This window comes from Phasianus colchicus, chromosome 4 (genome assembly GCF_987193195.1).
Source record: "Phasianus colchicus chromosome 4, bPhaCol1.hap1.1, whole genome shotgun sequence".
Lineage (NCBI taxonomy): Eukaryota > Metazoa > Chordata > Aves > Galliformes > Phasianidae > Phasianus > Phasianus colchicus.
In genome coordinates, this window is record NC_143439.1 from 61,967,393 (window position 1) to 61,979,580 (window position 12,188).

The 12,188-nt window shown below is 38.8% G+C and overlaps 1 protein-coding gene across 6 annotated transcripts in view; it reads right to left on the bottom strand.

Moving 5' to 3' along the window:
* AFAP1 (actin filament associated protein 1) overlaps positions 1 to 12,188 on the bottom strand; it is a 108,749-nt gene that overhangs the window by 58,803 nt on the left and 37,758 nt on the right. For all 6 annotated transcript variants that reach the window (XM_031588341.2, XM_031588339.2, XM_031588342.2 and 3 more), the window contains exon 2: positions 1,430 to 1,558. In XM_031588341.2, coding sequence (XP_031444201.1) covers positions 1,430 to 1,556 — 127 coding nt within the window. In that variant the 5' untranslated portion in view covers positions 1,557 to 1,558. The remainder of the gene's footprint in view (positions 1 to 1,429; positions 1,559 to 12,188) is intronic.

Below are 12,188 nucleotides of genomic sequence, written 5' to 3' on the forward strand. Positions count from 1 at the left end.
CTGCACTGAACCAAGCCCCACCACTAAATATATGGCATGGATCTTGTTAATGGATGAGTCCTGTAGTAGGATGTAATGGATCTCGTTACAGATCCTGAAATAGGCTCTAAACCCTAAGAGGTAGGTGCTGAAAGGTAAAAAGCTATGGCCCTTGAGTATTTTTATCCTCTTCACATCTGTAATCTTAAATTAAATATGCGTGGTAAGGTGCTCTGATGCAAAAATCCATACAACTTTATTGAAAAAGTCAAGTATTTTAAATAAATTGTGTTGAAAACATAAAAAGAAAAACTGTCAGGTCAGCACTGTTGTTTGGACTCCCATGAAACATGACAAACTGCAAGTTCTTACCTGCAGCCATTTGTTCTGGGGACTGCAGGGTATTTTCATCAGCCTCTGGAGCGTGAAGCTCCCTTCCACACCATCTGATTCTGATGCCTGCCTCTTTCACTCATCAGTGAAGTAAAAGCAATGATAGGTCTTTAAGAATGTCAAAACTGAAAGAAGGACAATCACTATTTCACAGCTGATCTCCTTGGACTTGAATCCTGTGGCAAATTCAATTTCTTTATTGAAGAGGGGAAGACTGCATCAAAAACCGAAATGTATTTTTTAGCACTGGAGAAGAAACATGAGAAATGCAGCTGCTCACAGCATGGCATTTTTTCTCAAAGCACCCAATCATTTTTCAAAAGCCTAAATGTTGGGTGTTTACAGTGACAAAACTGCTGTCAGTTGTCGGAGAAACAGAAGTTATATAGCCCTGATGCCTCTTTGTACAGGAAGGGTGTTGTAAGGACATATAAGAGTAATATTAGGAAAGACAGTGAGGAGCATTTTTTTGTAAAAGCCCCATGGAAAGGTTGATTTATCCAGTCAATCCATAACCTTCATGGAGACCAAAGTGATTGTGCAATCAAAATGGTTTTAGATAGGATGAGAAGGGGAAGGTGGATATTAATTTGCTTGCAAAGTGCAAATCAAACACGTTGCCAGTCATTTCCTATCTCTTGCTTGGTACTCCTGTGTCAGCCATGCACCAGAATACACTGCAAAATCAAGCCCCCCCTGGCTTGATTTGGGTCTCACAAGAGAGATGTAGCACATCACGCAAGACTTTTATAACACAGTGTATCAAAATGAATGGATGGAATTTTTGCCTCAAATGAAGTAACCACTATACCAACAGAGGTGAAAGCATTCTATCTAGCAGTTTTGTGGTTGGATTCACTCATACACAATCAAGTTACTTCCAGTATAGCTTTTGCTATATTTTACTGTTGACTGAGGAGAAAAGCATTCAGGAAAGCTGCATTTTGTCTTTACCCTGCCTCTCTGTCTTTCTTCAATTTAGACCTTGTCTTCAGCCCTTAAAGATATTTCACTGAACTCAGACTTACAAGCGAGAAAACACACCCCTGACACTGACCTTTTGATGACTGTATCCTCAGGAGAATGTTAGTTATTACTGCCTTCTTCTCCCTGACAGTGGACGTCAGATATTCATGGTCCAGAAGTTCAAGAAACAGTCGCAGCTCTACTATTAACTCTTCCATGGCTGAAAGAGAATAAGAAAATTACTTTTTCTAAAATGTCCCATTAGAAAAAAAAAAAAAAGACAGAGTTAATACTTATTTTTTAAATTCTATTATTTTTAGCAGTTCTTAAAAATGTACCGTCTTCCCTGCTGGCAACAGACTGAGCACTACTGGCACATGTAGCAGTTACCTCAAAATAGATGCTGAAAAGACACAGTTCTTCCACATAGCACATCATCAAGCCAGCCCTGGACAACAATGCAGGAGAGGCATCCATCTGCTCTTCGAGCACTGTCACTCTGGTTCCTCTCCTTTAAAAAGCAATTTCTAACTCCACAACAAAATCACAGCTTGATAAAACTTCCAGACAAATCCATATTCTCCAAAATCTTTAGGGAAAACTTCTACTATCTTCACCATATTTATTCTATTTGCAGTGGCAAAAAAGTTTCTTTTTACATTTGTTACACTCTAATCATATGATTGCTATTCAGCAGATTTATGAGAAGTCTATGCCTCTGTGCTTCAACTCATTCATAACTGAGAGTCTCTGGTCCTTTCACTTAAGTGGACTGTCCACATTTAGTTGTGGGTTTGTCTTGGATGGAATAGCTCACACTGCCATACTTTTTGTGTCTGATGACATCCTCATTAAAATATGAGGGGAAATATTAATTTCATTTCAGGGCTACAGCTAGGATTAGTCTCAGTTGTTGCCTCATTCTAAAGTGCCTCTACTTCAGTTTTTCTCTACTTACATATGTTTTATGGTATTTTCAAGATCTAACAAGGTGACAGCTGGTAAGTCTCTTCAGTCTTCTAAAAAGTCCACTATTTGCTGTTTACTGTCTTTCCCACTCTCTTCCCTACTCATATTCATCTCCAGTATGAACTTGTTTCTTCCACTTGTGATGTACAACTGGATGTTTAAACTATGTTTGGTCCAGTTGCATTTGTTTCACCTGATGCTTAAAAATGGGATTGTGCAGGGAAGCCTGAAGGTGTCAGTTACACTTCTGTGAGGGGCTGCTGCCCCTTCTTGTCATCCCATGAATGCAGATGGCACTTTTTATTTGTAGACATTTGTACTTGCAAAATGTGCTCAGGCCAGGCTGGCAAAACCAACACACCCACAGCAAACACCATAAGATACAGCAGTACTAAGGCATGATAGTATTTTAACAAGCAACCACAAAAAATTCAATCACAAGAAGTCCACTTCAGCATATCATTTCTGAAAGGCACCATCATTTTGCACATACATATCCATCCTGCACAAGTTTTCTCTTCACAAATATGTTCTGCTTAACTAAGCACTATCACTGCTACTATGTAAACAAACAGTACACGTTTTCATGAAGTATTTTTTCTCAAAGATTTTTACAAAGCCTCTCTCATCTCTCATTCTATACCAAAAGAGAGTATCCAAAATGACAATAAGCATGCCTACATCACTTGAGAACATAGCACATGATACAGTGGCTACAGATTTTTTTTTTTTAACCACTATATTTGAAGCTAGCTAGGAATCAGTCTGAAACCCAAAAGTTCTTTAGGACAACTGTATTACTTCCAGTCACTCACATTATAGAAGAACATACAGGTTTCTGAAGCAGAAAGGAAGAGATTCAGATGATTTAAAGAGATCATTTAAATCAGATCAGATTTGCATAGTGATAAGCGATCACAAGATTTGAGGAAAATAAAGAAAATGAACCTAGAACTTGAAAACAAAAAGAAACAAACAAAAAATCAGCTGTGTTGTGCTTTAAATTTTATATTTTAGAAATAAGATGTGTATTATTGGGTTACAGCTACACAAACATTTCAATTACAATGTTCTTTTAAGTCGGCTTTGATTATAAGGTTTACTAATATTATTCTTAGGAGCATTATTTTCAATTATCATGGAATATACAAATCTTTCAATATTTACTTATTAATGATATTACATGCATTTCAAAAGCAATCATTACCACAGAAAGTAGACCCTCCATGTGAAATCTATCCAGAACACAGTACTAGAAATGGACATTTTTTGCCTAGTTTTACAGCCACATCAACTACTGTCAATACATACCAGCACATATGCACTTAAAAAGGCATCAAGCACTGAAAATAGGGGACTGTCATGTATTTCTTCAACATTTCATGTATTACTTCAACATTTATTTGAACTGGCACGTTTTCTAGATTTTTTAAGACAAGAGACTGTAAATAAGCTGAATGGGATGTCTCCCTTCTCCTCTGCCCAAGTGAATATAATGTATAAGAGTAATCCCATTTCTCCAGCTAGAACACTGGCGTCTTGAAAGGAAGAAAGAACACGAGGAGAGGAATTAAAACCAGTGTACAATATGCCTAACTTCCTTCAGTTATTAAAAATGATAAGATCCTTGTGTTCTGGAGCTTATTACATAATATAAGCAGATAGATGGCAAAATGAGAAATGAAAACAGACCAAGATGGAGTTATGAGGCAAAGACACAAGGAAGCAACAGAAGAGGAAATAGGAACCTGCCGCTGAAGAGACAACTGGGAAATGGCATTGGCCCATGTCTCTCCTGAAGCCTCGGTTGTTTATGAGGGTGGAGAGTGATAGGACAAGGAGGAATGGTTTTAAACTGAGATGGGGAAGGTTTAGGTTAGATATTAGGAGGAAGTTTTTCACACAGAGGGTGGTGACACTCTGGAACAGGTTGCCCAAGGAGGCTGTGGATGCCCCATCCCTGGAGGCATTCAAGGCCAGGCTGGATGTGGCTCTGGGCAGCCTGGTCTGGTGGTTGGTGACCCTGCACATTGCAGGGGGTTGAAACTAGGTGATCATTGTGGTCCTTTTCAATCCAGGCCATTCTATGATTCTATGATGATTATGTGAACATGAGGCCCTCTCCTTCACATCCACCTTCTCTTCCTCCATGCCTTCAGAGGACATCTGCATTACATGCTGGTGACCACAGCTCACTGACCTATCATGACCAAGCTAAGTTACTCAAATCATTATAACTGAACCCAGCAGCAATTAATAGTATCACAAACATCAAAGTGTTAAGGAAGGAAGTTTTGAATTTCAGTTTCTATATATGCAGTGACATCAAACATCCATAAAGAAAAAAAGGAAACATTGTTCCATCTAGTAAGAAACACTTTTTCTATGTATTTTAAAAATGCACTTTAATTTGTAATGTTTTTGCTGCTTAAGCAGAGAACAGAAATACTATCATGAACTGAATTTAGTCCATATATAATAAGGAATTGCAAGCTCTTTTTTCTAAGATAGCAACAAAAGTATTTGTATGTAGTTGGGAGAAAAGCGTTTCCCTCTTTTCAATCCTTGGCTTATTTCCTGGATTAAAGAATCTTCTTTTTCCTAGAAATGTAGCGATGTGCTCACAGGAAGTAATGGAATTAAATAATAGAAAATCCACATAATGCATATTTTCAGTAAGCAATCATTACTTCTGAAATGGAGACTACAAATGAGAGGGTGATGCAAGTCCCAAAGAAAAACATACTCCTCTAGTGAGAGATTACCCTTGGAAATCTGATATCACCACAAAATAAGAATAATAATCAGAAGGATATCAAAAAGGGGCAAAATTCTTTGACAGTTCTGGCTGAATTCTCATTGCCAAAGGAATTACTTCTAAGTGGCAGGTGGTGAAAGGCAGGGTGGAGCCCAGAGATGGTAATCACAACAGTAAGCAGATTTTAGCTTGACTGAGGAGCAAAATCACATTCCATATTAAAAGATGAGGAGTTCATTCTATGCTCAGTAGTAATCATAAACCCCCAAAGCGCTGCTACAATTAACATGTTCAAATAAAGAACAGTGATACACCCTGAAGCATTGCCAGGTCTGGATCTCAAGAGTTTTTAACTGTTTTTCAAATGACAGCACATAAACTATACAAGCAAGCCAGCAAAAGAATACACCAAGGTAAAAATAATCAGAGAGAGGCAACTGCATCACACTGCAGTTTTTGTTCCAAACCAAAACGAAAACCAACTGGAATAAGACAACATAATGATGCAATTATTTCAAATCTACATTTATGGGCACTAGTCTATAACCATTTTTTACAGAATAGACTTTTTTTTACTCAAACTGATTAAAACACTGGTAGGAACAGTGCTATCTCATACACATGCTTTCTAGGTTTCTCAAACCAGAAAAAAAGTCAAGGATGAGCTCTTAAAAAAGAATGTTCAGGTTGTTTTTTGAAAACTGTATCAATATCCTATCCACCAATAAACACTGGAAAATCTGTTGACATTGTTTGCTTTCTTTTCTTCAAAAGATGACATTAGAATTCCCTTGGTTTACAGAGATTTCTTCATGCTTTTGGATCCACTTTTCTAAATATTATGAAGAATGCAGGTGGGTAATATTATAGAAAAATATATTTTCACTTGTGAAGCACTGTCTAGAGTCTTGCATATATTCTGCTCATGGTTTCACTCTTTTTTATGAGAAGAAAGAGGTGTTACTGTTCTGGGTTTCATAACATTGCAAAATGGATCACTAAATTAATACCAGAATATGCATAAGAAATGAATGTTACATGAAATCAAAAGAAGTAATGTTTCTTTGAAAAACAGATACTCATTATTCATTCTAACTGTTATGATGGGAGCAGCCACCAGCCCCGCAGAACCCTTTACTGTATCTACCTACTGTAAGAGAAAATGAACTTCTGGGACCTGAGACACATACCATTTAAAAAATATACTGTTTGACATCTTCATTTGTGACCTGGATGATGGCATGGACTTGCATCATCATCAAGGTCATGGACAACTGCAGACCTGGGTAATACATGATAACCTACAGGGTAAGGCTGTCATTGAAACCAACTTCAGCAGCCTGGAAAAATATGCTAGAAAACACTTGTAATTGAGCAATGGGATAGAATCAGCCCAAGCAACAGTTTGGGATGGCAGCCACCTGGCTGAAAAGCAGCTTTTAGAGATGTCTCTGTGGCTTCTGGTGGACGAGTAAAGCATTAGTCAGTGGTTTGCCAATGAAGCCAAGGGCCACATGCTGGGCTGTGTTAGCAAGAATAAAGCCAGCAGATGGAGGGGAGTGATCCTTCCCCTCTAAGCAACGCTGGTGAGACCACATATGGAGGAGTGTGCCCACTTCTGGCCCCACTGGTACAGAAGACACATTGATAAAGCTTAGTGAGGATTACTGAGGTGGTTGGGAGGCAAAGCCTATGACAGATGAAGAATTAACGGAATTCCTGGTAATGAGCAAAGTCACAGAGACTACATGATTATATTACACTAGTCCAAGACCACATCCAAGTCTGGATAGGATACAAAATGCGTACTGATCCCTGAGGCTTGTTATATCCTTACCATAAGACAGTGCTTCCTGTAGAGGAAAGGATAATTACCGACAGATAGCAGATAAACCATTTATAGATAATTAATACAGTACTTGTGAAAAGGGAAATCTGGTTTCTTATATTCTATATTCACTGTAAAATCCAAGATGTTAGGAAAGAAAGATTTAGGGGATCCAACTTCTTTGTTTCACTATGAGAGAGAGAAAGCAAACAGATTCCACTGGGATGGTCCTAAACCATTGGACAAACAACACTATAGTGGCTGGTTTGCCTGGAGATAAGTTCCTCTTGCTATCTAGGGCATCTTTTCATTGCATCTCAGCCCTCAGTTCCTGCTCCTCATAGTTGGCTTCTTTGTTAAAAAACAATTCCTTCTGAAAAGGGATCTCTATGAGACAGAAATGGGGGGAGGAAGTGTGAGAAGACAAGACTTTTCACTAGGACAGTTTCTCCTGGTTGCAGAATCCCTTCTTTGCTGCTCTCTGGTAGTGTATGAGGTGTGATATGTTAAGTACTCTAAAACCCTGCTCTATATAGCAGAGATCATCATTTTGGCAGTGGATGGCACTACAAGGAAGAAATGGCAAAAGGGCATGGAAAAAGGTGAACCCTACATAGCAGATGAAGCCCTATAGATGAAGAATAAGCAAGAAGCAAGCAAAACAAACACAAGGATTGTCAACAGGGTGTTTTAACAACAACAAAAAAATAATATTTGAGCCTCCCTAAAAACTCATACAGTGATCTTTTGTTCAAACTCTGGAGCTTTCCAGACTGTCACTCTTATTCCAGACAGCTTGGGGCAAGAGATGCAATGCACAGCCACTAGAAACTCCTCCTGTCTCATGCATATTTATGATCAACCTCAATGAGTGTCAAGGGATCATTTCAGCCACAACCCACACGTATTCCTTCCCTTCTTTCTTCCTTCTGCTTCAGTTTCCAAGGAATTGGCTTTTACAAAACCATCTTTCCGAAAAAGCTATCAGAGCTCCAAATGCTGCTGTTGCAGTACTTGGATGATAAAACAAGAGGTGGGAAAGCACTAAGGAATGTTTGGACAAGAAACAAGCTGCCAAAAATCCTACTCAAACAGCTAGAGCCATGCAATGAGTGACAGCAATGCAGGAGCATAATCCATTAGCTGAGGTAGATGGATAAAGAGTTTATTTTTTAAAGTCCAGACCAGTGTTTAAGCACTGCCACAGATTTCAGAGAGGAATGCCTGCTTCTAAGCCAATTCACAGACTCACAAGAAAATAGAAAGAATTCAGTATTACAGGCATTTACTTAAGTATTAATTATCCACATCGAATTCAAAATATGTTAGGCCCAAAAAGAAAATGCTGACAATTAGCTACATAAACTTACAGAAGACTTTAACAAGTTGCTTTCTCTAAAGGTATATTTTGCACACAAGTTTTCTTTTGTTCTCAAAATAAACTTTGTAAAGCAAAAGAGCATGGATTTTACTCCTCCTGCACGCTCAACAGCCCAGGCAAGGGTCTCACCCTTGTGAGTGCTCATGTGAACATTCGATTTTAGTTTCCTTTTCTGACCCTCATTACGTGATGAGGGAAGAAAACTGAGATTTTTTTTTCCATTTAATCATCTGCAAATGTATCAGGCAACATCATCTCACCAGCGCAAGGCATTCCAGGTCTTGCTTGCTGGCTCCTGCATTAGTTCAATTCCTTCATCACTCCAAATCACAAGAGATAAGCAACCACAACAGTCAAGACTTCAGCTGTGCACAGATCCGCCTGTAGGTTAGAATTTCTTCCACAGTTACGGATATCAAATCTGGATTCTGCTGGATTGCATATCCAGCAGAAATGTGAGATAGTAAATTAATGAAGTTCATGGAATAAAAAAAAAGAAAGAAGAAAACAATAACAAAGAAATACAAAAATGGCAATGGTAAGTTGCAACTGCATAGTTGCATTTGTCATATCCTTTATTCATCAATACAATTATTGTCATACACGTCATATATCAAACCAAAAATTTGTTTGAAAAGTCTTGAGTATGATTACGTCAGCCATACCTGCTGTACACTGCAAGAGTGGATTGCAGTCCATAAATCTGCTCCTAGAGGCTGCCAGTTTGCAGCTAACTCAAAGCCAGAAATGAGATAATACTGTATTTCATAAGAACAGATCCAGAAATCCCCACTTTTGTAGGGGCGTAAGATAAAAAAAAAAGAATACATTGTTTACTCTGACAGAGAATAGAATGGTGCGAGCTGAGATAACACTTTATGTGGGAAACCCCCCACGCTTCACCATAAGAAAATTCTGTCTCCTTCACTTCTGAATTTTATTCTTATTTTGGATAATTTCATTACGTGAGAGACAGATCGCTGTCAACAGAAAAAATACGTATATTAGAGCTTGAGGTAGCTTTGAAATTCAAGACTCACAGGTGAAGAATCATGGATAAAAAAAAATCTTCATTAAAAAAAAAAACATGCAAATAAGAAGAAGATTGCTGGGTACTGAAGGTTTCCTAAGTCAATGTGTTGCATTGAGATGAAAGCATTACTTGCATACAGAATGAGAAGTCAATTAAATGATGGGAAAAAGCACAAGTGAAAAGCTGGTATTCCAAAAATCCGTACATCTTTTCTATTTCTAGTTTCCTCTCTCCTCCCAACCTCCAAGTTCAAGCTCAGCCAACCAGATGTGAATTATTCCTATCAGTTCCTTCACTCGTTGCATGCCATACTTCATGCCCAGTGAGACCAGTCCAACATTCCCCATCGAGCCCAATTGTGCTGACTGCCACAGTGAGTACTGGGAGCCTGGATTTGGTTTGGGTGTGTTGGGCTTGAGCAGAGACTGTGCTCCAAATGAGCAGATAAGCAGATCTGCAGATAAAGGCAGGTAAGTTTAGCAAGCATGTGTAAAAACAAACAAACAATCAAACAAACAATGAGAATGTTGTTCCAAGAAACTAAGTTATGATACACCAAGAAACTAAGTTATGATACACTTCGTTAGAGAGAAGAAACTTAGAAGTCAGAGAAGTGCATTTTTAAATAATGACTAAAAAAGAGGTTCTAAAGTATGCCCCTGTGACAAGCTGGCTCAGTAAGTCAGCAGAAATTTTGCCATTTGAGCTAAGGATTGTGCTAGAATTCAAAATGCTGTTTTTTCAAACAAATACAGCCAGCTTTGAAAATGTACAAGAACGCTTCCTCTATTAAATAGCCTAAGACAATGCCTGAAGGGGATTATGATAGTTTTAAAGAAAAGCAACTGTATGCATGCAAGATTCACTTCCTAGACAAAAACTGACAACCCCTGACAAACAGTGTTATTGTGACAGTGCCTGAGGCACATGAGTGCATGCTCCATGGAAAGGATCATATATGCACTAAAATAATTTTTATGAATGGATTTAGAGCCTATACCTCTGATGTGAGCACTACTGTGCCACAAGGAACCACAGGAAATAAATTAGTTGTAAAGTTATATACTTTCAATAATCTGAACTGATATATGGTGTATTTTGTCTGCAGCACTGATCAGGCAAAGCAAAAAACAAAGTTTCAGACCATAAGATTTTGCAAGGTCATGACATAGGATTAAAGCCACAAACTTCTTTAAAAGTCCCAAAGTGGTATTTTGTTTTAATTGCTGATGGCACGGCATGGATCTCTGTTAGATGGCCCATATGACTGAAATTAGTGAAGTTATTTTTTCATGGAAGACTTAATACCCACAATAAGATCCCTGGAAAATTAAACCCTGAATACTGCACAAACCTTTAAAGAGAACTCCCTCTTTCCCACACTCGCATCAGTTATTCTGAAAACTTGTGATGAGCTGTGTGAGCAGATGGATGAGGTGCTAGGTCAGACACTGAAGTGGTCTACAGCACTCTTAGTTCTGTTTGTTGGGATGTTTCTCATAGTACAATAGTCTAGGAGGAATCTTTGTCTGAAAAAAAATGCAGATTCTTACAAATTTCTTTAGGCACTCTTGGTTTCATATGTGATTTGTCTGTATACTAAACTTGGACATGAAACTGAACTTCACTCACCAAACTGAATAAACATTAATCAATATTCATACCATTTATATCCTATGTTTGCCAAATGAAATCACAGAATGAGCTAATTCCCTTTACAAATTAAGGAGAAAAAAAAGAAAAAAAAACACTTGATTAAAAACTTTGGGTCCGTATGTGGGGTGGTCCTCTTGATTTCAGTGATGCTCAACTGATTCACTGCAATTACAAACATCTAATACATGCATGTTCTGGAGATTTCATTTTAATTACAGATGTGCTTTGAATTTATTGTGAAAACAGTAAATGTATGTTCAACAGACATTATGCAATCACTGCCAGTACCTTTCTCAGGCTGTTCCTGGCACGCCTCCTAGAGAGGTGTGATCACACTCCCCGTGCTCCTTGTCCCCTTCATGATATGGGGTTTGGTAGACAAACTTACATATAGGTCTTAGGCAAAATTTACCTCTGTGGTTTTCCCTCCCCTTGGTTGCTTTCTCCTCCTTATCCATTTCTTCTGCATCTGGTTATGTTGCCCCATATGTCTGGATCAGCTTAGCTTTCCTTCTCCCTGCCAAGCAGCCTCCTCGCTCCCATGAAATCCCTCTTTCTTTCAGCAGTCCCCTGCAACAATAATCCTCACATTCTCCCTTGCCGAGTGGTTGGGCTGTGTCTCGTCACGCATCTGGTTTCTTTATCTACCTTTAGACCAGACCTTGCACACACTTTCCCATGGTAAAAAAAAAAGTCCCTATTCTTCTGACTGGTTCCCACTAACTTCAACAACAGGATGAGTGCAGAGAAGAAAATCTGTGTTTTAGTTATTAACAGCTGAAAAGCAGTCATTTCACTTCTGTGCAACAGGAGCTAAGTACACAAACAGTTGGATGTGTTTACCTTGCCAAAAGCAGCAGGATGTAGGAATAAGTGCATAGGAATAGGTCCACGGTGATGCACAGCCCCAGCCCAGTCGCTGTGTCCACCCCACGCACAGCTGGCCCCTTCCAGCATAGAGGGGACATCAGCAAATGAACTATTCTCCTGGGGAAAAAGGCATTGCAAAGCTCTGAGGGTGTTTGTCCAAAATGCTAGCATTACCAGAGGCAAAACAGAGCTAATGAAGTCAAGGCAAGACCAGGGCAAAAAATCATTCTAGGGCAACTGCAACCCATATGTCAGCTCATCACTGGGCGCATTTTTTAAGGTTAAAGAGACAACCTGCCATTTGTAAATTGGCTTGCCACAGAACCAAGCAACACCAGCTGCTCACTGTTACAGC